At 51.5% G+C, this 27443-nt stretch overlaps 4 protein-coding genes across 4 annotated transcripts in view; 3 read left to right on the plus strand and 1 right to left on the minus strand.

The window, feature by feature from the left end:
• Positions 1-211: 211 nt before the first annotated feature.
• On the plus strand, positions 212-4772 carry LOC103609449 (kunitz-type protease inhibitor 2-like; the record flags this gene model as incomplete). Its single annotated transcript, XM_008593769.1, has 5 exons — positions 212-319; positions 1591-1644; positions 2258-2419; positions 2715-2753; positions 4145-4772. Coding segments are annotated over 5 exons (530 nt in total), but the record flags the coding sequence as incomplete, so codon positions are not given.
• Positions 4773-14509: 9737 nt separating this feature from the next.
• LOC103609446 (immortalization up-regulated protein-like) lies at positions 14510-15813 on the plus strand. Its single transcript, XM_008593767.1, has 4 exons — positions 14510-15021; positions 15108-15220; positions 15419-15484; positions 15630-15813. Exons 1-4 carry the CDS (start codon positions 15000-15002, stop codon positions 15738-15740), a joined length of 312 nt encoding a protein of 103 aa, XP_008591989.1. The 5' UTR covers positions 14510-14999; the 3' UTR covers positions 15741-15813.
• Positions 15814-15899: 86 nt separating this feature from the next.
• LOC103609448 (protein YIF1B-like) lies at positions 15900-24566 on the minus strand. Its single transcript, XM_008593768.1, has 8 exons — positions 24002-24566; positions 19173-19411; positions 18992-19096; positions 18759-18837; positions 18565-18622; positions 17397-17552; positions 17222-17315; positions 15900-16287 (listed from the first exon to the last, which is right to left on the minus strand). Exons 1-8 carry the CDS (start codon positions 24048-24050, stop codon positions 16132-16134), a joined length of 936 nt encoding a protein of 311 aa, XP_008591990.1. The 5' UTR covers positions 24051-24566; the 3' UTR covers positions 15900-16131.
• Positions 24567-26978: 2412 nt separating this feature from the next.
• The window catches only part of KCNK6 (potassium channel, subfamily K, member 6), a 9049-nt gene continuing 8584 nt past the window's right edge, over positions 26979-27443 (plus strand). The window contains exon 1 of the mRNA XM_008593770.1: positions 26979-27041. Coding sequence (XP_008591992.1) covers positions 26979-27041 — 63 coding nt within the window. The remainder of the gene's footprint in view (positions 27042-27443) is intronic.

Below are 27443 nucleotides of genomic sequence, written 5' to 3' on the forward strand. Positions count from 1 at the left end.
GCGCCGCACTCTCCCGAGTGCGCCACGGGCTCGGCCCTAGAGCTTGGTTTTATAACACCAAGGTCAAGGGTTCAGAGCTCCATGCTGGCCAACCACCAAAAAAAAAAAAAAAAGAAGAAATGAGAGTTGCTGTGAGAGACATACAGTACCTGCTGAGATCCTCACAACTGCTCAGAGACGCAGCTCTTTTTTTTTTTTCCCCACTGGGCAGTCTTTGAGGTGTACTTTCTCACTTTGTTGTTTGTTTGTCCCCTTGCAGAGAATTCCATTGATGATCTGGCCACCAGCAGGAACGGAGCAGATACCTCTGCACCAAGTGGTAGGTTCTTTAAAAGACACAGGATAGAATGAGGGCCACCCAGGTGGCTAATTGTGAAAGGACACTTGTAATTTGGAAATTGTAAAGGGCTTCTACCTTCTGGTTCTTTTTACTCAGAATTGATAAACAGCGGGGCTTTGCTTCTGGCCAGCATCCTTACATTGGGGAGTTCACATTGTGCAGCTGATAAGAGGGCCAAGGGATTCTATAGTGCTTCCTGGCTGGCCCCAGCCTCCTTTTGGAGGACAGGGGATTGAGGAGGCTGCCACTCATGTGGTCAGGCCCCTTGCTCTCTGGGCCTCAGCCTGCTATGCTGGCTCTACTTCCCCAACCCTCTCTGCCTGTTTTACCTCCTTTACTGCTCCCTATTGTCATTGCTGTCTCCCTCTGTCCACTGCTACCCCCTCCACCCTACCCCCCATTCCACTGCATTCCTTGATCTCGAGCTTTGTGTTAGCTTGCTTTGTAGTGCTAACAGCAGCTGCCCTATTCCTCTTTATGCTTAAAGGACTCTGCATCAGGAGCCTGGGGTGAGTGGTCCCGATGCACTAGCAGGTAGCAAACATACCTTCAGGGGCCAGATTGGCTTTCCCAAAGACCAGTCCCCGGGCAGTAGACTCAGCTGGGCAAGTAAGACCTGCCAGAGGGAGGGACTCAGATTCTGCCCCCTCTCTGTTGGAGGACGGGACTCTCCAGGGGCCAATTGGCTGGCTTGCAGAATGCCAGAGAATTAGGCTAGAGCCCCTTTCCAGTTTTGCTAGGCCAGGAATCCTGTGACTCTCTTGACATTGCTTTGCTAGTTGTTGCTTTGTCTGGCTTTGCTGCTTTTTCCCTAGCTGGCTTCTCCAGGGACATCCAGAGCCCTGAAGCACCAGTATTATAACTGGTTTCCATCCTATTCAGAAGAAAGTTTCCCCAAGAGAGTGACGGGCCTCCTCACTGTGTCAGAAAATGTTTGTTCATACCTTCTGATGGAAGATGTGTGAAGACCATTTTCCTCATTACACCAGAAACTAGCTGGGATTGGTTTCCATAGTGGCCCCTGAGATGGTGGGAGGGCCTTCCAGTCCAGCATTCATTCAGCGTGTGCTTCAAAGCCCATTAGAACTGGGAGGTGGCATGGCAGAGCTGCCCACAGCAGGGGCTCCACACCCTTTCTTAAAGGTATCAGTGTGTCTGCATTCCCTCAGTGGGCCCTTTTAGACTCAGCCTCAGGTAGGCCACGTGTCCTGTGTCCATCCCAGATTCCGTGACAGATGTTTGTGTTTCAGTTCCCAGAAGGAAGGACTCTGATGACGTCTCCAGCGATATTTTCAACTATGAAGGTATAACTTAAAAAATTTTATGTATGGGTCAAAATGTGTTTTTATCTTAGTTGGAAATTGAGACACACTTGTGGATTTCCACAAAGTAAATTGTAGTGCAGGACTCCCCACCTTCCCAGGTGGTAGCACTCTGGGGTCAGGGTCGGAGATAACAGGCCTCATGTGGATGCCCCAGGCCAGCAGGAAAGCAGCATGTTCCAGCAGAGAGGTGTTGCCTTGGAGAGGCAGCACAGTGTGCAGTTCTGGAATTTACCCTGCCACTGTGCCTCTTTCTCATTTCGTGGCTGTGAGCAAGGTACTGTACCTCTGCCTCAGAGTTCCTGTTTATAAAATGAGGATCCCAGGATAGATCTGGTAGAGACTGAGTCAGTACATGTAAAATGCCCAGAACAGCGCCTGGCATGGAGTAATCTCCAAGTTAATACCGTCTTGGCTGTAAAGAAGATGTCTGAAAATGTGGAGCAGAGGGTCAAGTGGGCTTTACTGGCCTTGTCTGTAATTGACAAGTTTCTTCACCAGGGAGACATTTTCCCATTAGCTGGCAGCATTCTAGCTCAGTTCTCCCTTCCCTGGGCCCTGCTAACTTGTGTTCCTTGGGCTGTCTTGTTTCCAGAATATTGCATTGCCAAGGCAGTCACCGGGCCTTGCCGTGCAGCCTTCCCACGCTGGTACTTTGATGCCAAGAAGAACTCCTGTGACTATTTCATCTATGGAGGGTGCCGGGGCAATAAAAACAGCTACCTCTCCAAGGAGGCATGCATGCAGCGCTGCTTTGGTGAGTCTACCTGAGTCTTAAATCCAAGGGGCAGTGGTAGGTGGATGAGCCTTCCCTCAGAGGACTCCATTCCATCTCCCCATCCCTAAAATGAGAGTTTTGGAAGTGCTGCCATTTGGACCCTACCATGGTGGTGAGGCCCAAAATCCTCCGAAGAGCCGGAAGAAGTCCCTCAGAAAAAGCTCCTGTGAAGGCCTTGAGGCTGAGGGGGGGGTCCTCTGTTGGTGGCAGCTCTGTGGTGTGGGGGAGGACTGTGAGCTGACCTCTCAGCGTTGTGTGTTCTCTTCTTATCCAGGCAAGCAGATGTATCCAGTCCTGCCCCCTGGCACTAAAGGTAAACAGCCTCTTGTCGTCCTCCACCTGCCTGCTCTCTGCCTGCCACCTTCCTTTCTTGACTAAGCTCAGCTCTCTCCAGCTGTGTTTTTGCAGGCTCATGTTGTCTTGGATACATTATCCTTCATTATAAACATCTTTTTGGTAGAAAGCTGTGTTTCTACACGAGAATAGTGAGGCAGCTTGAAACATGTGGTGGATGTTTGTCTCACTGTACAATGTGTACCAGTGGGGCTGGGAGTGAGTCAGTAACTCATGAGGCAGTCTCTGCCTCAGCAGCCAGCGGATGACTGGGGCGCAAGTTCTTACTCTTATGCATGTGGAGATCTCTGCACACAGGCCTGAGGCTGACCCAAAGTTTGGGGGTACTTTACTGCCATGGAGTATGAAAAGTCAGTCATGGGTGACAGGATCGAGGGCCATGTGAGCCCCAGACCAGCGCTGTTTTCCCCAAGCAGTCAGGTCTGACTGGGAGGCCGGGTGTCCTCTCACTTTTGTTTCTGAGGCTGAGTTGTGGATGATGTTAGCATAGAGACCTGCCACACTGGTTTGGCCTGTTTCTTGACCTGTTTCCCTGTTCAAGAGCCACGACTTGGCCTGGGTGTCTGCTGTGTTCTAGAAACTGGAACCTGGTTTGCCAGGGGTGGAGCTGGAGAGGCAGTTTGCAATTCTGGAGCCAAGTGGTGGTGGGGGGCGGGGTGGGGGACAATGGGCTGCCAGGTAGCTGCCACAGGCAGTGACATTGCTTAGATGGAGTCCTACCTGAAAAGAAAGTATCTTAACTGGCCAGTGGGACTGCAGTGGGGGCAACGCTGTTCAATTTACCTGGGCAGTTAGGAGCAGGAGGGTCCTCACCCAGCACTGCCCCAAATACACCTTTGCCTCTAGCCTGACTTCATTCCACAGGCAGCTACCTCAGCCACCCCAGCCACCTGCAGGGTCACATCTTTTTCTATTGCTGGTCAGGGTGTGTTTGTGAATACACAGCCTTTGGGGTTTTATGTTTACACAACCAAGGCTAAGTAGTTTTTACACCCCTGTGTGCAACTTTTGTCGTGGGACTTCTGTACAGGTTGCCCCTGAGAAGCAGCAGGGGACACAGAATTTGAAGATGGGTTTTATTCAAAAAGAAGGAACACAAATAGCCATTCTGTTGGTGTGCACATAGTGTGGCACCTCCGTTTTTCAGGGAATTTCCTTGGTGACTTCTCTGGCAGGCTGTCAATTCTCTCCAGCTGAGTGTCTCCAAACCCTTCTGGGTTGGGCAGGTGGTGTCTGGTCCTCACCCTAAGCTCACTTGGACTCCCTGCGTCCTTGGTGAGCCTCTGTGCTGCCCTGCCTGGCTGCACCCTTCCTTGCCTCACTGGTCCTGGACCTCTCTCTCCTCCCCAGTGGTGGTCCTGGCAGGGCTGTTCGTGGTGGTCCTGATCCTCTTCCTGGGAGCCTCTGTGGTCTGCCTGATCCGGGTGGCACGAAGGAACCAGGAGCGGGCCCTTCGCACTGTCTGGAGCTCTGCAGATGACAAGGAGCAGCTGGTGAAGAACACAGACGTCCTGTAAATGCCCTGTCACCAGGAGAACTGGGAAAGGGAGGGGAGAACGTGTGTGTGCTTTTTTAAAAGAATGATTGATTTGTATTTTATCATTAGGGCTTTGGTCTGTTTTGTTAACTCCAGAAGGTAAGAAGGCTGCTTTCTGGTCTCACCAGGGTGGGTTTGCTTTGGGAATTCTCTTGGGGAAGGGCTGTGTTTGACATTGCTAATGGTCTGGTAGCAGCCCAGAGTTGTTTCCTTGTTGATTTACTTTGTTCCTCTTGGTATAGTTTTCTTTGCTTATGTTGAATCCCATTGTCTCCTTTCCCATCAGAAAAATGATGTTATAATAGTTTCCATTGTTTGATTGATTAATGTTTTTTTTTGTAAGCAAGCAGAAACAAAAGGTTTTTTTTTTTATTAGGATTCTGAAAGGAAGAAGGTAAAATGTACAAGTTTAATAAAAAGGGCTTTCCCTTTTAAAATAAATTTCAGTATGAGCTTTCTTTCTTCATGGGACTGCTAATTTAAACACTACCAAAATTATCACAGGATGCTATGTGAGATGTCCCGTTCTACAGATCCCTTAAAATAGTGTCTTACAGATCTTTGTGAATACAAAACACAGTATGAAATAAATTTTACATTACTGAGTGTCCATAAAGTTTCACCAAACAACACTTAGTTTTACCACCTGTGGTGAACTGATATTTTCTTCTTCTTTTTCACTTTTTAAAAATTCTGGCCACAACCCACTGAGCTGATTTTTATGACTCGCTATGGACTGAAACCCACACCTTGGAACACTGCTTTTTATTTTTTTTTTAAAGATGACCAGTAAGGGGATCTTAACCCTTGACTGGGTGTTGTCAGCACCACGCTCTCCCAAGTGAGCTAACCGGCCATCCCTATATATAGGGATCCAAACCCATGGCCTTGATGCTATCAGCACCACACTCTCCTAAGTGAGCCACGGGCCGGCCTAGGACACTGCTTTTGAGGGCACAGGAGGGTGGCATAAGGATGCATGCTGTCCAGGGAAGACCAAGACCTTCCTGGGATTGGTGTGGTTTTAATTGAAGTCACTTTGGCGTTCATGATTTTTACTTCTTCCTGCGTTTCTGCAGTCTTCCCACCTTGAAGGGGTGAGGGGAGGGGCAGCTCCTGATCCTTCACTGGACCTTTCCGTCAAGTCTCCCATATACCCTTGGGTTGAAACAGGGACAGAGTACTACTGCCTGGCTGAATTTGGCCTCCAGGCTATAGCCCAGTCCTGCTGCTTACCTGTGCAGGTTACCTTCCTGTCTCTACACTCTAGAAGTACCTTTCCTCCCCTGCCCCTTCCAAACAGGGCTGTCCTGAGGTGCAAAGCATCTGAGCAACCCACGAAGTCAGGTCAGGCAGGCAGCCTAGGCCTCCACCTGCCTCAGTGACTCAGGAGGCTGGTGCAGCATTACAGTTCCAGACTTTGCTTTGAATGCACCTTGGAACAAAAAGATTTGGGTGTCCTTCCCTTGGCCCTTCCCACAAATCCCTTAGGGCTTAAAAATCTATTCCAGCAGCAAGTTGGACAAATAACTTATCGGTTACTTCTCTGCCTCCCTCACCCATGGTAGTACTGCTAATGGACTCTGGTGTTCTCTCAGCCAAACCTTGCAGGCCTTAGCTTGGCACTATAGGCAGTCATCACAGTTGGCTCAGAGTTGGTAAGCAAGTGCAACCTACTTACCATGTCCTAGACACATCAGGACACCAGAGCTCTGGGAGAGCCTGTGGTCCAAGGAAAGAGGGCCTGGGTGTTGGGAAGAGTTGTGCAACAGTGGGCAAGCCACGTAACTCTTTTGACCCTCCAGTGTCCTCACCTGTAACGGGTTGTGACGGCTGGATGAGCGTGCACATGTCAGGTTGCCCACCAGTGGGCAGTGGGCGGTGAGGGATCCTCCAGGGGGCTGGTGTCCCATCCCTGCCCACCCAACTGTTTCCTGGTTCCTCAGTAGTTTGCGGTTCTCCCTAAACCTGCCCCGCATCTCGTGAGCAACCCTCAAATGCCGCCATTGCTGTTGCTCCACGCATGTTGCCCACCTATGCTTCCCGCCTGGCAGGAGGCCTTCCTCCACCGACTCCAGCAGGAATGCTCTCTCCTCCATACCTTAGTCATGTAAAGGAAGAAAGTTGTGTTTGGATTTTTAAAGAAACTTGAATGACTTTAATTCTGTTGTAGTAGGAAGATCAAGTGAATTCTACTAAGACCAGTTGAGCTTTTGTAGGCTTTTAATACAGTGTGCTTTTATATGTTTCTGATGCAGAAGCTTCTGCCACAATTTGTCCCTTTTGTCTTACAGTGAGGGAGGCCCCACAGCCCCCCCGACTACATCAGGTCTTTCTTTGGACTCCTCTTGGGGATCCCAGTTTACAGTGCTGCTGGTCTGGTCTAGTCAGCTGGCTTCCGCCATGCCATGTGGCCCTTGAAGCTAAACTGTGTCATGTTTTCAACATTCTGGACCATTTATGGAGTGACAATGGTGCTGTTTTTTTTGGCAAAGGCTGCCCCACAATGGGCCAGTAGCCAAGGACATTCAGTGGGCATTTCACACCCCTTGTCCTCAGGCTGTTATCCGTCATTGAGAGATGGAATGGGCTTTTTAAAAAATCAATTCAGGGCCGGCCCGTGGCTCACTCGAGAGAGTGCGGTGCTGATTAACACCAAGGCCACGGGTTCGGATCCCATATAGGGATGGCCGGTTAGCTCACTTGGGAGAGGGGGGTGCTGATAACACCAAGGCCATGGGTTCAGATCCCTATATAGGGATGGCCGGTTAGCTCACTTGGGAGAGGGGGGTGCTGATAACACCAAGGCCATGGGTTCAGATCCCTATATAGGGATGGCCGGTTAGCTCACTTGGGAGAGGGGGGTGCTGATAACACCAAGGCCATGGGTTCAGATCCCTATATAGGGATGGCCGGTTAGCTCACTTGGGAGAGGGGGGTGCTGATAACACCAAGGCCATGGGTTCAGATCCCTATATAGGGATGGCCGGTTAGCTCACTTGGGAGAGGGGGGTGCTGATAACACCAAGGCCATGGGTTCAGATCCCTATATAGGGATGGCCGGTTAGCTCACTTGGGAGAGGGGGGTGCTGATAACACCAAGGCCATGGGTTCAGATCCCTATATAGGGATGGCCGGTTAGCTCACTTGGGAGAGGGGGGTGCTGATAACACCAAGGCCATGGGTTCAGATCCCTATATAGGGATGGCCGGTTAGCTCACTTGGGAGAGCGTGGTGCTGACAACACCAAGTCAAGGGTTGAGATCCCCTTTCTGGTCATCTTTTTAAAAAATAAAAAATCAACTCAGTTCTCATTCTGCCTTCTCCTGGTCCACACACACAGTGTGGCTGTCCCCAGAAAGGGTTTCTCTCTAGGCCATCTCCTGGGTAACAGTAGGACAAAAGGCTTTGGGGTTATATAGACTATTTTTAAGATTTTGGGATTCTACCCTCATCGTTCCTGGGCATCTTCTTTTCTCCTTACTGATTGGTGCAGCCTGACTGGAAGAGGTCAAGGGGATTTGAAGTTACTTCTGGCTCAGGCTGCTGGATCCTTCCTGAACTGACTGGTCCCGGGTCATGAAGACAATGACCACTTGGTTGAATGCCCTGTTTGCCAAGTTCTCCCTGCAGTGGGAGATAGAATGGGCTCTGTAAACTTGTAAAAATGCCTTTGTTCCATTCATATCTGACCCTTCCAAAGAAAGGTCAGGGCGTGGATAGGTGATAAAAGAGGTGAAGCTGTACTTACTGGGATGAGATACACACCAAATTTGTGTCCCTAGAGGGAGAGCAACACCCCGGCACCTGGGGAGGGAACACTTCAGACTCCAGGAGGTGCAGGGGAGTGAGGGGGTACACTCAGTACTCTCCTTGTCCTCTAGATCCAGCACTGCTACCTGGCCAAGCGATCACCTGGCCCACCTGAGTCAAGCAGCATCTGCTGCTGGCAGTCTGACCTGCTACAAAACGCACTTGTAGACATGGCCAGCCCTGAACTATTCTGTACCAGATGCCGTCAATGGCAACTCCTGAATGTGGAGATTCCCCCCCTACCCCCCAGACATTTCTAAACACGTGGACCAGCACAGCCATATTCCAATCTGGTTGATACAAAATCTTGTGCTTCTGACGCCCAAGAAGCACTGGACTATGCCAGGACTAGCAATTGAGGCTGCAACTCAGTAGCATTGCCCATGGGACTTCACTAAACCAATGCAGTGATGGCCCAAGTCTAACAACAATTCCTGGCCTGGAGTGCACTGTGCCCCTTTAGGTTATATGTTTGTCGTATGAGAAGGTGGGCCACAGAATGTTTCTCCACTGGAGATGAGGGTTGCTTTTTGGCATTGTAGCAACTAGCAGTGCTACCAAAGACTAGCAGGTCAGTCTGAGCTCCTTTGCGTGGGTCTTAGTAGGTGATAAACTAGCTTTAGACTACATCTGGGCTGTCTGAAATAAGAACTACTGGCCCTCTCACACCAGGACCCTGGGCAGCATGACAGGTTAATACTATAGTTTGGGCTGGCTGGTTAGCTTAGTTGGTTAGACTGCGGGCTTACAACCACAAGGTCACGGGTTCAGGTCCCCTTAGTGGCCAATTGCAAAAAAAAAAAAAAATGTATACTATAGATTGGCTTCATTCTGCTGCTTGGAATCCTGTTGACAGTAGCCTTACGCAGATGCTGTATCAGACAAACTGAACAAGACAAACTGCCCCAGTCTCTGTTGGTTAGATTAATCAAGAATGGTCAGTGGAATGGCATACTCGTGAAAATTCACCAGAAGCCAAGACTGTAGGACCAAGGGGTAGTTTGGGAGAGACAGTCCTCTGTGGGAGTCTCGCACTCCTACAGGTCTTACTGGGCATGCTAAGAATGCGTGAACCTGGCAGCTCTTTACCTAGGTCATTTCTCAGGGTTGTGTTTGCAGCGAGCACCTTGAGGGATGCAGTAGTGTCTCCCACTGGGACAAAGAGTAGGCTTGGTATAATGGTGCAGATTCCCTAAGCTTAATGTTCTTTTTTAATAACAATCCACTGCATATGCAGGTATCCACCTGGGTCCTCTGCTTTGCCCCCATGGGACAGGAGAAACCAACACATGCTTATGCTGCTTACTGTAATGAAACCTTTTTCTCTGACCAGGAGTGTCAAGGTTTCTGCCAGCATTTTTGAAACAGTAACAGGCATATTTAGCCTGTAAGTAGAATAAAATCAGATCCCAGACCCAACAGTCAGCTGTGTGGAGGCCAAGCTTGGGCCTCCCCAGCTGGGTTGTCAGCCCCTTGGCACTTCCCAAAGGATGGTCCGTTAAGGTTTTCTGATTATTAGTATCCCAGAACATCAAGGGCCAAAGCAGTATTGGTTGTAGTTAAAGGCCAGTACAGTGCTTTTGTTTGGTGAGAAAGGAAACCGGGTCCCTACATACTATGTGCTTAAGGTCACCCATTTCCTGGAATGTGGTTAATTTCAAAGAAAACATTCCAGAATAAGGATTATGATGTTTATAAAGTCACTCTGTGCATGTTAACTTCAGGGAAGAGACTAAACCAAGCCTTGCAGGAGTTGCTTTTCCAGTCAACCACGTCAACCCTCAGATGTGTAGGAGCACGAGACCCCCGTGGGGGACTGTCTCTCCCAACACCACCTCTCGTTCATACACCGTCTTGGCTTCCCTGTCCACTAAAGTTGGCATCCAGAAATCTTTTCCTAACTTGCAGTGATTAAGTAAAAATTTGAGGGTTGGAGCGACCCCTTGAAGGACGTCTGCCGGTGAAATGTAAGATGATCTAGGGGTGAATGACATCAATATGGCTGTAGGCCAGTTGGGAACACAAGTTCTTTTTTCCTACAAGGGAGAAGGCACTGTTTATACCCTTTGCATCAAGTCATTATAGACAGAAATAATTAGTGAACAAGCAGGGGAGGGCAGAGCCATCAGATGCCAAGGCAAGACAACAGCGATCCTAAACCCTGCCTGTGCCCATTGATAGGCAAGGAATGCCCAGGACCAGGCATAGCCTGGGGAGGACAGACATAAGCTACTGTCCCTGGTCCTGTTAGCCATGGTAGATGAGAACCGAATGGCAGGAACCTAGTACTTTCCAAAGAGCAGAAAATGGCCATACTTTGCTGTCTTTGGACCTCACACTTATGTTTTTCTTTATTTATTGGAACATAGTTGATAGGTTTTTCTTTTCTTTTCTTTTTTTTAAAGATGACTGGTAAGGGGATCTTAACCCTTGACTTGGTGTTGTCAGCACCACACTCTCCCAAGTGAGCCTGGCCGGCCCTGATACGTTTTTCATCTAAGTGTTTCTCTGTCTACCTTCCCACCTATAATCTGGCCTCCATTTGTAAACTCTGGGCTAGGCAGAACTGGGGAGTAAGGGACCTCAGTGCCACCAGTAGGCAGTAGTTACAGTGACAGGTTCCTATGTCCATTTTCCCCAGGTTTTACCCAGGCACAGCTGCCTAGCTAGGAACAATATTTTCCCAGTCTCTCTTGCAGTTAAATGTGACCATCTGGGCCGGCCCGGTGGCGCACTGCTACAGTGTGCCGCTTGGGAAGTGTGGTGGCGCTCCCGCCGAGGGTTCGGATCCCACATACAGACCGGCCGCTCACTGGCTGAGCGAGGAGCGGGCGCAACACCGAGGGTTGCGATCCTGTTGCCGGTCCCGGTCCGGTACGGGGGCAACACTGAGGGTTGCGATCCGTTGCCGGTCACGAAAAAAGAGACAAAAAGGAAAAAGAAAAAATGTGACCATCTGTCCTGGACAATGGATGAGTTGAAGGGGTGTGTGCTGCTTCCAGCTAGGTCCTTAAGAGAAAGCAGTATGTCCTCCACTTGCCATTGCCCTTCCCAGTCACCCGAAGGGGGGGGTGGGTCTCCCTGTAGGTCCAAGAGCAACACCCTGGAGGATGCAGAGCAACAAGATGGAGGAGCCTGGGTCCACATGCACCTGCTCTGGGCTCCCAACCAGCTCATGCTTTTGTATCAGAGAAAAGTGACACTATCTTGTTAAGCCTCTGTCCTTTGGGTCTCTTTAAAAGCTGCTAGAGCTGTATCCTAATTATAATACAGGAGTGAATGGGTGGGATTCTGGAGGACCAGGCCATGGCCACCCACCCCACAACTTTAGCACAGTAGAAAAGAAAAGAGCTATCTCTTGAGGGTGTACAAGGAAGGTCTCACGCTGCTGCTCCACAACCTACTCACTGAGTGTCCTTGGACAAGAAACTGCACCTTTTTCACACTCAGTTGTCTCATATATGACATGGGGACCCTGTTGCCAGTTTCATGAATAATGAGGTGATGTTTGTGAGTAATAAAAAGTAACATTTATTGAGCATCTATTTACCTTGTACCGGGGAGGCTCTGTGCAAAACCATTCACTTTATGAGGTAAGTTTTCCATTTTACAGAAGAGGTCCAGAGTGGTTAACTTACTTGTCCACAGAGCAGTAAGGGATAGAGAGGATTCTACCTGTGAGCAGGTTGACCTCCAGAACCCAACCTCGTAGCCACTCTGTGCTGGCTCTAACCTGCCACTGCACAGTACCAGGCATCAAGTAATCTCACTAATTCACCAAATGATAGTGAGTGACAACTCTGAGTCACACCATTGTGGGTGATGAGCAAAGCAGATGAGGTCCCCACCCTCATGGAATTTATGATCTGCCAGGAGAGACTGACACTTTCATATCCTGCATCCAGTGGGGGCAAAGCCACAATCATCACTCACCTCCTCTTCTCAGAGTAAAGACCAAAGCCCCCAACCCCTTACCTGTCTGTCTCATCTCCTGCCTCTCTCCTTCCATCCTCTCAGGGCCTGTGCACTTTCTATTCCCTCTCCTAGAACACTCCTACATGCTTGGATGACTTGTCTTCTCACCTACAGATCTTTACTCAGGATAGACTTTAGTGAGACTTTCCCTGGTGACTCTTTAAATCCAACCCCTCCCCAACATAACCACATAGTTATTACCTGTTCTCCTTTCCTGCTGTATTTCTTTTTAGAATATGTTACTTTAAAAAAAGCTTTTATTGAGGTATAAGTTGAATAAAACTCTCCCATTTCGTCTTTGTTTTTTCCTGTTAGCACCTTAATTTTGGAAAAACTCACCCATTTCAAATGTACAATTCACCAATTTTTTAATAATTTTACCAAATGGTGCAACTGTCATCACAAATTAGTTTTAGAACATTTTCATCCCCACAGGAAGATCCCTCATGCTCATTGACAGTAATCCCTGTTACTCCCGACCCTCAGCTCCCAGCAACCACTAATCTGCTCTCTCCGTAATTGCCTTTTCTGAACATATCACATAAATGGTATCATACAATACATAGTCTCTTGTGTATGGCTTCTTTCACCTAGCTTATTTTTGAGGAGTTTGTTATTGCTGAATAGTATTCTGTTGTATAGACATACCACATTTTGTCTATCCATTCACCAGGTGACGAATTTTAGTTTGTTTCCAGTTTTTCCATAACATACTATACATTTTACTTTGTCTTCCCAACTAGAATGTCAATTTCATGAGGCTCGAATTTTTGCTAATTTTGTTCACCTCTGTACCCCCAGGCACTTGAACTGTGCCAGGTACGTAGTAAGTGCTCAATTCACTGGAGGAGTGAATGAGAGTAAAGATAGCTTCAAACAAGGGTAAGCACAGCCTGCGCTGAACATCAAGCAGGGGAAGGGGGTGGAGTGGCAGGGCTCTGGGTTGCCGGCAGTCAGGCTAGGCCCCACTGAGGAGTGGACATTTGAGCACACCTGAGTGTATAAAGGTGTGAACTGCACACTCATTATCATCTCCAGGTCTCAGCTTGCTCCTGCCTAGGCATCCACTTCCTGCAGGTACAGGTAGCGCAGCTGCTGGTGGCATGGTTGGGCTGAAAAGGACATGGAAGGACACCTAGCCTCACAGATAGGAGCAGATGACTCAGGCTCCCAGTTACTCCCCCAGCCTAACTTGGGCCCAGTCCAAAGGACAGAAGGCTGGGCTTGGCTTGCTACTGATTCCGCCAGAGCCTCTCAGGGTGAGACAGAGAGGCCAGGCTGAGTCTTGGACTGGAGCCACACCACCTGGGTTTGAATTCCCATTCTAGCCTGTTCATCTTACCCTGTTGCTCTCTCAGTTTTCTCAGCTGTAAACTAGGGATAGTAACAATACCTACTGTTATGGACTGAATGTGTCTCCACAGTTCATACACTGAGGAGCCAGAAACCCTTGGGGTCCTGAGGTGGGGGTTGGGGAGCCAAGGGCCTCAGCTCTGCACCCCACTCACTCCCAACCATAGCCAGGGCAGTGACAGAGCCCTGCTGTGGGCCAGCCCTGCTCCCCTTCCCCCCCAACATCTTAAAACGTACTTATTGAAAAAAAGAATTCATAGGTTGAAACTTAATCCTGGGCTGGCCAGTTCTCAGTTGGTTAGAGCACAGCCTTGTAACACCAAGGCCATGGGTTCGGATCCCCACACTGGCCAGCCACCAAAAAAAAAAAAAGAAAGAAAGAAACCTAATCCCCCAGTGGGATGGTTTTTGGGGGCGGAAGCTTTGGGAGGTAATCAGGCAATGAGGGTGGAGCCCTCATGGATGGGATTAGTGCCCTTACAAAAAGAGACACGAGAGAGATGATCTTGCTCTCAGCCACATGAGGAGGCACAGAGAAGGCGGCTGTCTACAAGCCAGGAAGCAGGCCCCCTCACCAGACACTGGATCTGCCAGCACCTTGGACTTCCAACTTCCAGGACTGGAAGATATAAATGTTTGCTCTTTAAGCTACTCAGTCTATGGTATAGTTGTTATAGAGGCCTGAACTAAGAAACCTACCTTTTATTTAAAAAACAAGACAATGGGCCGGCCCTCGGCTCATTTGGGAGAGTGTGGTGCTGATAACACCAAGGCCAAGGGTTCGGGTCCTATATAGGGATGGCCGGTTCGCTCACTTGGGAGATCGTGGTGCTGACAACACCAAGTCAAGGGTTAAGATCCCCTTACCGGTCATCTTTTAAAAATAAAAAAATAAAAAAATAAAAACAAAGAAAAAAACTAACACATTGTACTTAATCTGTGTCAGGCACCATTCTAGGAAATTAACCCATTAACTCCATCAGGTGCTGTCATTTACAGGTGAGGAAACTGAGGCACAGGGAGGGGAAGCAACTTTCCTGAGGCCGTCCTGCCGCTAAGTAACCCAGCTGGGCTTCAAACGCAGCAGGCTGGTTCCAAGTCTAGGCTCCTCACACCTTCAGACGGTGCTTCTCACCAAGCCATCGCGCGCAGCTAGTTTAGAGCACGAAGCCCTTGGACCAGTGTCCAGCGCGTCGGGAAACGCAGGCGCATACGGAGTGTTAGTATTACCGTGGTACACGGGACACAGGCGGCACCCTTGAATCCCATCCACGCAGCCCCCCTCGAAGGCCAAGGCTGGGTAGGAGGCAGCCAACTGTGCCCCTTCCTCATTTCCCACAGAGGAAAAGCTGGGTGGTGCCAGGGAGGGGCGGTGAGTCAGGGCTAAGGACCTAGGACAAAGGTCGGGCGGAGCTCCGCAGAATTCCTTGGGCGGGCAGGTCCCGCTGCTCCTCCCCCTGCCTCCCCACCTCCCTTCTCGGCACTACTGCAAGCCGTCCTGGCCCTCCGGACACATCTCTCAGCACCATGGAGTTTGACCTGACGGCAGGTGGGCTCCTGGGGAGTGGCGGGTTTGAGATGCAGGGGCCTGCCTGCTGCCTGCGCCAACCCACCCAACTTCTCTTCTCTCTGCAGCCCTGGAGTCCACTTCCAAGAAGCCCCCGGGGGCAGACCCGGTTGGAGGCCCTAAGCACAGCCCCCCCAAAGTTCAGGGTTGCCCAGAGGCAGGGACACCTCAGAATCCGAGGGTAAGTCACCTCACTACCTGGCAAGCCGCGAGGGGGTGGAGGGGTAGAAGAGTGGGGGTTGCCTTTGACTCTCGGGCCCTCGACTATTCAATTGCTGAATAGTATTCTGTTGTATAGACATACCACAATCCCGCTTCCAATGGGGTGTGGGGGCGGGGCAGGCGGCTCCCGGCTCATGGTGACATCCCCCCCATCTAGCATGGCCACAGCAGCTCCTCAGATTCCAGTAGCAGCAGCTCCAGCGACTCAGACACAGAGGTGAAGGTAAGGGGCTCCCCTCCCCCTAAGCATGTGCCCTGTGCTCCAGGTCCGAGTCAGAGTCCCAGCGCTGGGGCGGGATGGGTCCAGTCCCTGCTTCCAGCCCAGAACGATCTCTCTTCTCTCCCACCCACTGCCCTTGGCCCCACAGCCCCATGGTGCTGTCTCCAAGCAGCATGACACCTCCCCGGCCAAGGCCAAGAAGCCCAAGGTGAAGAAGAAGAAGGAAGGGAAGGACAAGAAGAAGGACACTCGCCACTGAGGGGTCCTGGGAGGGGCTCATTAAACCTTCCTCTCTGCCTCCTGGTTAGGAGTGAGCGGAGTGTTCGGCTCCTGCCCCGCCCCTGTCTGTCCCTGTTGGTCCCCAGCTCCGCCCCCTGCCGGGCAGCCGCCACCCTGCCCAGCCAAGGAGAGGCTGCCACGCCGTGCCCATCAGGGTTTATTGTTTCTGTTAACAGCGGCCGCAGCGGGGCGGGGCGCGGCGGCCTGTGCAGCTCAAGATCTCTCTGGGGTGGGGGTGGGGTGTCTCAGGATCGGGGCGGCGCCTGGACCCGGGGCCAGCGGCCGGCCGTGAGACGGAGTGAGATGAGTCTGGCGGCAGCGCGCGCGGAGGCCACCAGGAGAGGCAGCTGGAGGCCTGGGCCGGGCCAGCCTCACCGCACCAGGTGGAAGGTGAGCCAGTACATGAGCAGAGGCTGCGTCGCCGCCACGGCCATCGTCAGGTACATGCGCAGCTGGTTCCGGGCCCCGCGCACTGGGACCCCTTCAGCTGCAGCCTCTGCCAGGATCTTCAGCCTCAGCGTCCGGATCTGGGTGGGGAGGAGAGAGACAGGGATCAAGGGGTTTACCCTTGAGCCCTCAGCCAGGGTGGGCGGCCTGGCTGTACTTCCAGCCTCTGCCCCTAAATACCAGACAGCTGGGGACAAGTCCCTGCCGCTCTGCAGCCTCAGGTTTCTGCTCCTGAGGACCTTGATTTCCCCAAATCTCCTAACACATGGTGAGGACTTGCTCTTCTCCAGGCCCTGTGAGCAAAATATGAGGGTTTCAAACTCAAATGCCAGGCAAGGTCTGTAAGTGAGTGGGGAGAAAACCTCACTGTGGATACCCTGCCTGTAGCGGGTGGTGAGACTCGGGCCTACCTGCTGCCAACCTCTTATGTTGACCAGATGACAATTTTTCAAGACATGCAGGTTTGGCCCACCTTCTCACACATGCTCACATCAAACCCTCCCATTACCTTAAGGGGCAAGTTTCATCATCCCATTTTACAAAAGGGGAAACTGAAGTTTAAACAGAGGAAGTGATTTGCCCAGGATCTAGCAAAGCCTGGGGACAACCCAGGCCTGGTGGATCCCAGTGCTCTTAACTAGCACCCCCACTCCAGTTGGAAGGGCTCTCCGAGAATCTCCTTCTGGGGGAAATTTTGGCGGGAAAGCCAACCATGTAAGGAGAGGAGAGCAAGGCTGAGAGCTCAGCCCAGAGCCAGCATGCTGGGTACCCCAGCCCCTAGCAGCCTGGCTGGCTCCTTTTCTTCTTCCAGGCCCCAGCTTGGACACTCCCTCTTCCAGGAATCCCTTCTGACCCCCAGGTTGTGGCGGCCACTCCAGGGCTCTTCAGTTCAGAAATGTGGCTGTGGTCTAAAACTCCCCACCTGACATTCCATGCTCAGATGCCTCCAGGGACCCCCAACTCTGCCCAGGAGGCCTGTGCCCTCAGCCTCACACCCGCTGAGCCCCAGCTCACCATGAACACAAAGATGGACACACAGCACCAGCCCAGCACCACGTAGTAGCCAATCTTTCCAAAGAGCAGGCCCATGAGGATCCCACCAATCATCCTGGGGGGAAGGAGAGGGGAAGGCAGGTCTGAGCAAGAGGCCTATGGGCTGGGACTGGCAGGCAGGGTGGGGGATACTCACCCAACATATTTGTAGCCCAAGAAGGCCACCAGGTCAATAGTGGTGAGGTCTGTGTTGACAGTGACCAGGTAGAGGCTGAGCAGGATGGCCAGCACCTCCAGTGTCAGCCAGGCCAATGCTGAGCTCGCCTGCAGCCCCAGGAGGTCTGGGGAGAACCTGCCAGCACCCAAGCTGTCATTTAGGTGGCCAGCTCAGATGCTGCCTCAGCATCTGCCTGGGGACAGCCCTGTGTTGGGTGGGGCTGGAGACCTGGCAGTGACCAAGATGGATCTGGGCCTATCCTCATGGAAATCCCACTCCAGAGAGGAGGGCAGGCCGAGGATGGTGGAAGCACAGAGGGCTGTGCCTGACCCAGTGAGGAAGGGAGAGTCAGAGAGGGCTTCCCAGAAGAGGGGACACCTGAGCTGAGGCCTGGACTAAGGAACTAGTCAGGGACAAAGGGCCTTGGTCTCTGCCATTCTCCCAGGGCCTTAACAATTAATTTATTCATTCAAATGACAGTTGTTTTCAGTGACATAAAGGAAATAAACAGGGGACTAGGAACTAGAGATGGGGGCTTGACCTAGTCTGGTGGGCAGAAAGGCTTCTCTGAAGAAGTGACATTGAATTGGAGACATTGTAACGAGCAGGTGCTCAGCAGGTGATGTAGGGGAGGAAGTACTCTGAGCAAAGGTCGTGGGGAGGCAGCGCCAGGCCCTCCGGAGGAATGGAAAGAGGATCAGAGTGGGGGAGCAGAGTGAGTGAGGGGGAGGGGCAGAGAGGGGCTCCACAGATGGGCAGCGCCGGCTAAGGCGCTGGGGGGCTTGACCGGGGAAGCTATGGACAGCTTCTGAGCAGGGTGGGACATGGCCAGGCCCGCATCTCAGACAAGACCCCCCTGGCTGCTGCTGCAGTGGGGGTGGGGAGGTGGCTAGTTAGGAGAGAGGGAGGATGAGGCTGGGTCCAGTGGCGAGGGATTTGGAGGGTCACTCACACAAGGTGTGGTGTGGGTGCACGTGGGGAGGAAGGAGAGGGAAAGGCCAGAGTGATGTGGGGCACAATACCCAGGGCTCTGTCTTGAGCCAAGTGGGAGCAAGCTGGGGCTGTTCTGAGAGGGAACCCGGACTTTCCTGACTGACCCTTGACCCCCCAGACCACACCCCCTCCACCTGCCCCAAGACTCCCTTACCTATCCTGGGTCCCCAATGCAAGGCCAGCCACCAAGACGTAGGTGATGAAAGCCATTGCTGTGGGAGGCAGATACACAGACACTGGTCAGAGGAGGAAGGACCATCTTGGGACTCAAAGGTACCCAAACCCCTGCCCAAGACATGCCCACCCAGAGGGAGGAGGGCACTAGGAAGGTAGTGGGTCAGGTGAAACCTGGAATGTAGAGGTCCGGAGCATTGACGTCAAAGCGGGGGGCCACTGGTGTGTCCTGCTGGTACTGCACCTCCCAGTCCTGTGGGGATAATGGAGGGAGCAGGCAGGACCCGCAGAGAGGGGGTCCTGCCTACAGGCCCTTCCTTAAATCCACCAGCCCTGCCCCTCACGCTTGCCCCAGCCTCTGACCCTTCCCACAGACCCACGCCCCCCGCGGCAGGGGTGGCACTGACCTGGTGCAGGTAGGGGAAGAAGAGCAGGCCCAGCTTTTTGCCCACATACAGGGTGTCCACGGCAAAGTAATACTTGAGCTTGGTGACGGGGATGAAGCGGTCAATCTGGGGAGGCAGAGCTCAAGCCTGAGGCCCTGTGGCCCCTGCCTTCCCCCCATGCCCAGCACCCCTGGCTACTCACATTCTTATCTACCAGCTCCTTGCCCTGCGCGGCCAGGCTGCTCCCATAGGCCATGGCCATGTTGGACATGGGATCAGCCAGGAAGGCTGCCTGGGGTAAGGTGGAGGCTGCAGGGTAGCCCAGGCTGCCTGGTGCCCGCTGGGCCCCATAGCCCCGGTTCTGGGCTGAACTTGTGTCATCGAAAAGCTGGTGGGGGTCGGCCATACCCGGCTGGGACACAGGGATCCTCCGCTTTGAGGCTGTGGGAGAAGAGGGGTGGAGAGCCTCACTCATCCTGTAGAAAGCTCTCCCTCCTGCTCCTGCCACAGTGCGAGGTGAGTGTCACCTTTAGAGAGTGCTGTTTTGTTTTGTTTTTTTTCAAAAAATTTTAACATTTGAGAGCACTGGTTTTTACATCAGAGGGGCAGTCAGGTGCTGGCTGTGCCTTCATCATCCATCCATCGCCCATCACCCATCCACCCATCATCCACCCGTCTGCCACCCATCCACCCAAATAATACTGATGAGGAGGAGGATAATGTGGATAGGTACCATGTCCTGGGCCCTGCTATGCACAAAATCCTGTACCAAACCTTTTACAGACAAGGTCTCTGCCCATATCTCCTTCCACACTCCCCCTTGCTCACTCGGCTCCAGCCACCTGGGTCTCTCCGTGCTCGCAGAACACACCAGGCATGCTCCCACCTCAGGGACTCTGCATTGGCTGTGCCTCTGCCTGGAATGCTCTTCCCCCGATGTCCTCAGGGCTCCCTCCTCTCCTCCTTGAGGTCTTTGCTCAGTGGGGCTTTCCCTAACCATCCTGTCTACAACTGTACCCCTTTTGTGGCACTCTCCACCCCCCTTCCCTGCTTAATTTATACCCACAGAACTCAGCACCAGCTGACATACTAGCTCTTCAATTTGCTTACTGTCTCCCCCACTCAACTGTGAGCTCCCTAAGGTGAGGATCTTTATCTTGTTCACAGCTGAATCCCCAGTCCCTAGAACAGGGCTAGAGCAGGCGCTCCAGCAAAATCTGATGAATGAATAAATGGCCACCCCCATTTTACAGATGTGGAAACCAAGGCCCAGACAGCTAAATGTCTTGTGCAAAGGGCCAAACTGAGTGAGTGGCAGAGCCGGAGTCCAGCCCAGGTCTGTCTTATAAATATTGCAATAATTAAACCGTGACTGAACACGGACCACATGCTAGGCCACATTTTCAACACCATGGACTAACTCATTTAATCTTCACAATAGCCATGCCATTTCTGTCAATGCTATTATCATCCCCATTTTACAGGTGAGAAAAGGGAACCCCAGAGTGGTTCTGGCCCTTGCCCAAAGTCATACAGACAGCATAACGCAGGGCCAGGTTTCAAAAGCTTTTAAAAGATCCCTCTGGCTTCATGTGGAAACAGATGGGTGGGTGCAGGGCAGAGAAAGAAGACTGCTTAGGTGGTTCATGTGGGAGACCAGGGTGGACAGGATGCGGGGTGGGGGGGNGGGGGGGGCAGGGGGTGGGGAGCAGAGGGGCGGGGCTGTTTCTGGACAGATTTCAGAGGTAGGAGGGACAGGACTTGCTGGAGGGGTCCTCAGTCAATTGGGGTGTGGTAAGAAAGAGGGAGGAATCAACGCTGTCTTCCCAGATTCCGGTTTGAGGAATGGGGTAGATGGGAGCGCTGTCTATTGAGATGGGGAGGGCAGCATTTGAACCCAGCACTCTGGCTTGGGTGCCCCTGCTCCTCACCAATGAGCAATGGTGCCACAGCAAATATTTACTGAGATCCTCCCATGTGGCAGGCACTGTTGCAGGCACAGGGAGTAGGTGGTAAGATTGCCATGGGATGGGGGAGCTGGCCAGTTATCTCAACTGGTTAGAACACAGCCTTGTATCACCAAAGTCAAGGGTCTGTACCCCACTAGTGGACAGCCACCAAAAAATAAATAAATAAAAAGTCCCTCTCAATGGGATGGGATGGGCGAGAGGAATCAAGTTATCTGGCGTGACTTTCTCAGCACCTCGATTTTCTCCTCTGAAGGGTGTAGTTAATGGTCCTGCCTTGCAGGGCTGCTGTGAGGCAAAGTGATGCTCATAAACGGCTCAGCCCCATAAAGAATGCTCAGGCAACGGTACTTGTTATCAGTCCCTAGCCACCACTCTTCCTCTCAGTCATTTGGGGCCTGAAAACAGACCCAGGTCTCCTCAGTCTCAAAGCAAACAGCACTGGCTCCGGCCTCGTCCCCAAGCCCCAGTCCCTTTTCCCTCTCCCACGTATGGCCAGAAGGGCCAGCTTCCTGAAAGCTTCAGTGCAAGCCCTTCCTCCCTCCCTGTCAACCCCTCAGCCCTTGGCATTTGGGGTTCTGCTCCCACCTAGCCTCCTAAATGCCTCTCTATACTACCATGGCTCAGGCTGTTCTCCCACTCTTGTCTGACTCAAGCCCTTAGCAGCATTTTGTGCTACTGCCCCAATGCCAACCTCCAACTCTCTGCTTCCAAGACACTCTACGTACCTGTTTCTCTTATATGTCTGAACCCACAAACATCCCGTGAGAACCTCCCTCTGTGTGTTAGACTCTGCTATAGGCACAGTGGATACAGCAATTAATAAAAAGACAGAAACTCCTGCCTTCTTGGAGCTGATGGCCCCAATAGGTCCCTCTCATTCAACTATTTATTCCCATCTTCCTAAAATGTTGTGGCCCAATTTTCCACCCTTACCCTTATCTTCTGCTTCTCACCTAGGGCAATCTCACCCATACCCCAGCTCTCACAGCTGCTGTGTGCCTTTGGCTCCTGGGCTGTGTCTCTAGCCACCACCTGGCTCCTGGTACCAGACTCAGGTCTGGCATTTCCTCTGGTTGCCCCTAGGCCCTTACCTCAGTGTCCAAATCCCTGATTCCCCTTCTATTTGACATCCAGTCAACCAATCACTAGTTCTCACCCACTACATCTCAATGTTGCCCTCTCTCTCAGACTCTGTCATCTCATACCTGATTTAAATGTCTTACCTGGTCTCCCTGTCCATTGTTAGCCCCACCAACCTTCTTTCCAATTGGCAGCCAGAGTGATTTTTTTTGGCAGCTGGCTGGTAAGGGGATCCAAACTCTTGACCTTGATGTTACCAGCACCACGATATCCCAAGTGAACTAACCGGGCAGCCCAGAGTGATCTTTTTAAATGCAAGTGAGACCATGTCATACTCTGCCTAAGATCAGTGCCCACTGTGCTCAAAATAAAATCCAAGAGCCTACCAGACCCTACATGACCTAACCCTGCCACTCCCCTTGTTTGCTATCTGTCTCGGGGCTCCCACACCTCAGCCACAAGGGCCTCCTCAGGCTCTAACCCTGCCAAGCTCCTTGCTCCCCAGAGCTTTTGAATATGCAGTGCTATCATCTTGGAACACCTTCCCTCTATCAGTACCTGCCAATATTGTACTCAGGCCTCAGCTCAAGTGCTTCCTCCTGCGAGAGACCTTCCTCAGACCTCAATATAAAGCACAAGCATGACCTTGTTGTTTCTCACAATATCAAGTGGTTCTTTCTTCCCTTCTGTGCTCTTATCATGATTTCTAAATATAAGGGATGGCCGGTTAGCTCACTTGGGAGAGCGTGGTGCTGACAACACCAAGTCAAGGGTTAAGATCCCTTTACCGGTCATCTTTTAATAATAATAATAATAATTTCTAAATATATACTCACCCATCTACTTGTTTACTTGGCACAGGCCTCCAATGCCTTTTCCTTTCACCGCATATCTCCTTCTCCTAGGTAATTCCTCATCATTAGACATACCCTCTTCCAGGAAGCTTCACTGACACCCACCCCTCTGGGCTCCCACATCACCTCCACCCTGGCCCTGACTCCTCTGCCTGTGCCTCTCTCATCACAGTTCCATCACTCTAGACTGTCATTGTCTTCTGCTCTCTACTGGTAGCTCCACGAGGACAGGAACAAGGGCTGTCTGGGCACTGGTGTATCCCTTGCATCACCCACCACAGGGCCAACCAGACACCTTACTAATGGCTGAGGGAAGGAATAGCACATCATGCCTTTGCCTTCAACAGAGAGGCCTTCTCTACCCCCAGTCACAGCCGGATTATTCCTTTTATGGCCCTTATTACTCCCCACATTATCTTGCTGACTTGTTTGCTTCCTTGCTAAGTGTCTCTCTTCCCACTAAACTTTTGAGCTGTAAAATAACAAGGACCAAAATAATAATAGTAATAATAATAATAATAATAATAATAATAATAATAAAACAAGGACCAGGGCTATGTTGGTCTCTACTGGGTACCCAAATTCCAGTACATGGCATGGCACAAGGAAGCTGAGGCAAGATGTGTTGAATGAGTAAATGAAATGCACAGCACACTTATGGAGAAAAGAAACTGAAAGATACAAATTCATAAAGATGGGAAAAGGGGGTTAAGAGTACAAAAAATATAGGTTCAGGTCTTAAGTGAGGGGTAAACATGGCCCTCTCCGCTTACAGAGGGCCATGAAGGCCCTACTAAGCAGCGTGGGCGAAGGCACTCGGGAGCCACGGAAGGGTGGGGAGCAGGGGCGGGCAGATCCTTAACTGCAAATGAATGAAAGTCACGTTTCTCTGCACATCCCACTATATGCTGCCCCAAGTTGTTTGCTTCTAAAGGAATTTCCTAAAGAATCAACCCCCAAGCGCTCCCTACCGGAACCTGGCATCCCTGCTTTGTGCCCACCTCAAACCTCCGGATCCTTGATCTCGTGACCTGTGACCTGCAGTGACCTCACCAACCGTTGCTATGGCCCCGCCACGCCCCCGCCCGCCAGTCCGATCTCCTTTACCGGCCACATACACCACTTACGCAGCCGGGGTGTCCCCGCCGCCGCCGCCGCCAAGCCTGCCGGGTGCATCCTTCGCCGCCGCCGCCTCAGCCGCGGCTTGGACCGGGCCAGCCCGGCTCCCGTAGCCACGCCCCGGCGGCGACGTGTTAGCAAGTAGGCGTCACGAGTGCGCGGAGGCCACGCCCTCACGGAGCCTGATCGAATGGGCGGTGGCTTACGTAAGGGGCGTAAGGGGCGTGGCCTGTGTCGTAAGGCCAGAGTCAGGACCTGAGCTGCTGGAGGGCAGAGCCGGGAACGACCCTACGAGTAGAGCAATCCTAGGAGTAGAAGGGAGCTAAGGAGTTCACGGGAGATGGAGTTCTCTACAGTCAGGCACTCAGTATGGGTCAGTGAAAGCACTGGGGAGCCTGGTGTGGAGCAGGGCAGGAGAGACGCATTGGTGATCCCGAGGGGCTAATCGGGGTTGTGCGGGCTCTAACGCCGGTGCAATTACCGGTTTTAAAGTGACCCTGGGGAACATCTTCAGGCTGTTAATTTCCTTGACAATAAAATGGATGAAACCAAAATTAATTAAATAAATAATAAAGTGAATATTTTTGCTTTTTTTGGGGGGGGGGGGGCGGCTAGCCGGTATGGGAATCCGAGATCTTAACCTTCGTGTTATAAGGCGGTGCTCTATCCAACTGACCTAACCGGCTAGGCTTAAAGCGAGTATGTAAAGTGAGAATGGGACACCCAACAAGTTAGGTGAGAAGAACCAGGTATCTTTCTTCAAAGATGTCTTCAGGCAGTCTCCCATTGCAACCTGGTTTCCTCTGTCCACCAGAAACACTATACGACCCCCAGAAACTCATAACACACCTAGGTGTACCTGCAAGGGAAGAGCCCTGAAAACTAACTTCCTTAGTCTCTCTTCTCTCTGTCCCTCGGTCTCCCCTTTTCTGTCCTTCAGTCTCCTCTACTTATCTCTGGCAAAGTGACTTCTGGACAGTGATAGCACTCCGGAAGGATGTCAGCAAGTGACCCTATCATTGTGGCTTCCCCTTCCTCCTCTGAGAGATTGTCTTTGCTAGGGACCTTGAGGGTTGCTCCTGGCTTTTCGGTGATGAGTCCTGGCTCAGTCACAGACCTTTTTTGTGAGTGAAGTACTCCCGTTCTTCACCGCTGGGTTAGCATCTGTCTCCTGGGCTCCACCACTATTTTCTCCTCATCCTCAGCCCTCCCTTTTGCTTCTAATTCATCTCTCCTGTGAATTTTTTTTTTTATTATTAATAAAGCAAGTATTGTGGCTTCCTCCTGGCCTCACGTTCACCCCTTAACCGGTTATGTAACTACTCCATTTTTAAGCATAAATTCTCTCATCTGTTTAATGGGAGTTATATGGGAAGGGTTGAGGATTTAATGCAAGGGCTTATGTTCACAGGGCCAGGTATACTGTAAGCCTTTGATCACTGACAACTACTGTTACTGTTTTTATTATTAGGTGTCTCTTCTTGTGGATTGTCAGCCCCAAGTTGGTCTCTGCCCCAAGAATTGCCACGTTTTATAAATAGAACCAGCTGGGGAGTGTCTGAGCTGGGCCCCAAGCCCCAGTCCTCTGCCAGTCAGATGTGGTGGGGATTCCAGGCTGTCCTCCAGAAGGCTGCCAGGAGGGTACAGAGTTCAAGCTGGAGATGCATGTGGAGAGACCTACAGGAGAGACAGGGAAGGAAAAAAAATCCCCCTTAAATAGAGCCATATATTTGTGATTCTGCTGGGAAAAGAGACCTTGGCTCACTTGTATTCATCCTTCATGTCTCAGTTCAGACAGCCCCTTTCTCAGGAAGCTCTCTTCACCTCTCTAGGCTGGGTTCATCACCTCCTCTGGACTCCCACAGTCCTCTAGGCTTCCCCCATGCCAGCCTTAGTTACTCTGTCTGTGGTTCCGACAACAGAGCCCTGACCACTGTCACTCTGATGACATGTCAGTCTCCCCTATTAGACTGGGAGCCCTATTGGGGCAGGGTCCAGGACTATCTCGGTCACTGCTGTGTCCCTAGCATCACGCAGTGTTAAATAAAAGTATATTGGCATGCAGTTCTAGCCTAAAAAAAAAAAATTATAGGAGGTTATTGTTTTGGACTAAGCTCCTGCACTAGGCCCCAACAGGCCAGACTAAAAATCCAAATGGAGTCACCCCTGCTAGAGTTCTACCTAGCCAAACCCAAACTAAGTTATTGTCTGACCTTCTGAGAAATCAGGAGAGATATAACAGCCAATTTTCCAAACAGGCCAGGGTAAATCTTCAGTCTGCGTGATAACCAAGTTCCCTCTGCTTTAATTCTTACACAAAAGAAGTAGCCTGTCAACTTGTACGTGTGGCCAAAAAAAAAAAAAAAAAAAAAAAGTAGCCCGAAGTATCCTGATGTTAATCAGTTATTTTTTTTCATTGTTCTTTCTCTGTTCCTGCCTTACAAGAAAAAGTAACTTTGAAAGGTAACTAGTTCATTCTTTGGTCTTTGCTTCTGCTTTCTTCAGCCCTTCTCTGTCCAAAAAGCCAACCTCTTTTGCTCAGCTCACTAGAACACTTATTTTATTTTATGGAATCAAGCGTTGCCTGATTTTTTATTTTTGGTGGCTGGCCGGTACAAAGATCCTAACCCGTGATCTTGGTGTTATCAACACTGCGCTCTAGCCAACTGAGCTAACCTATCAGCATGTTTCCGGATTCTAAAATCCCAGTTAAGCCAATTGAGATCTTTAAACTAAATTTGTTATAATTTTGTCCTTTGACACCAGCAAGAGGCATAGGGCACCGGGCAAAGATTTGGTGAATAGCTAAAGGTCCCCACTCTGTCCGTGAGGGCTCAGGACACACCTGACCCTGTGGTGTTTGTTCACCGTTGTGAATTAGGCACCCCTCTGGGTGGATGCAACTCCACTCCAGGAAACACGACTCGGTGAGTGGAGCGAGAACTGCATTTCCATTTGTCGCTTGTCTCCTCAGCCAGCGACCTGATGCAGTGCACGACCTTAGCGGCGGTGCGCAATGGCCCCGAGGAGCTGGGGAGCGACTCCTCGGTCTGTGAAAGGGAGGAGAGTTCGGATTCTCTCTAACATAGGGAGCTGCGACTCCCAGAAAGAAGTCAAGGAAGGAATGGAAGAAAGAAAGAATATCCCCACCCTTTGCACACTGTTGGTCTCCTAGGTCCGGGAGCGCCGGGCTCCACCCTCTTCGAACCAACACCTGGCGGCTGGGCGTGCCTCAGTTTCCCGGAGGCGGGGCATTCGCCCATCTCCGCGCCTCCCCTTTTTCCTGTTCCTCTTTGGGGCATCTGTGGCCGCGAGCACTGCCGGAACTGAAAGTCGGTGCGGGCCGTCTGGAGGCAGGGGCCACGTCAGCGGGGCCGCGCCGAGCTGTGCGGGGAGCCGGTGCCGGCGGGCGCCATGCAGCGGGGCGCGCTCCTGGCGGGCGCCCTGGCC

Source organism: Galeopterus variegatus, unplaced genomic scaffold, assembly GCF_000696425.1.
Source record: "Galeopterus variegatus unplaced genomic scaffold, G_variegatus-3.0.2 Scaffold9627, whole genome shotgun sequence".
Classification (NCBI taxonomy): Eukaryota; Metazoa; Chordata; class Mammalia; order Dermoptera; family Cynocephalidae; genus Galeopterus; species Galeopterus variegatus.

What these genes read in the sequence shown, in the direction of transcription:
- LOC103609446 (XM_008593767.1), top strand. Translation starts at nt 15,000, where the DNA reads ATGGAGTTTGACCTGACGGCAG. An exon ending in GGACACCTCAGAATCCGAGG is followed by an intron (nt 15,221 to 15,418) that starts GTAAGTCACCTC and finishes CCCCCCATCTAG; the next exon opens with CATGGCCACAGCAGCTCCTC. An exon ending in ACTCAGACACAGAGGTGAAG is followed by an intron (nt 15,485 to 15,629) that starts GTAAGGGGCTCC and finishes TTGGCCCCACAG; the next exon opens with CCCCATGGTGCTGTCTCCAA.
- LOC103609448 (XM_008593768.1), bottom strand. Translation starts at nt 24,050, where the DNA reads ATGCACCCGGCAGGCTTGGCGGCGGCGGCGGCGGGGACACCCCGGCTG. An exon ending in TCCGGACCTCTACATTCCAG is followed by an intron (nt 18,623 to 18,758) that starts GTTTCACCTGAC and finishes TGCCTCCCACAG; the next exon opens with CAATGGCTTTCATCACCTAC. An exon ending in TGTCCATCTTTGTGTTCATG is followed by an intron (nt 16,288 to 17,221) that starts GTGAGCTGGGGC and finishes CTCCCCACCCAG; the next exon opens with ATCCGGACGCTGAGGCTGAA.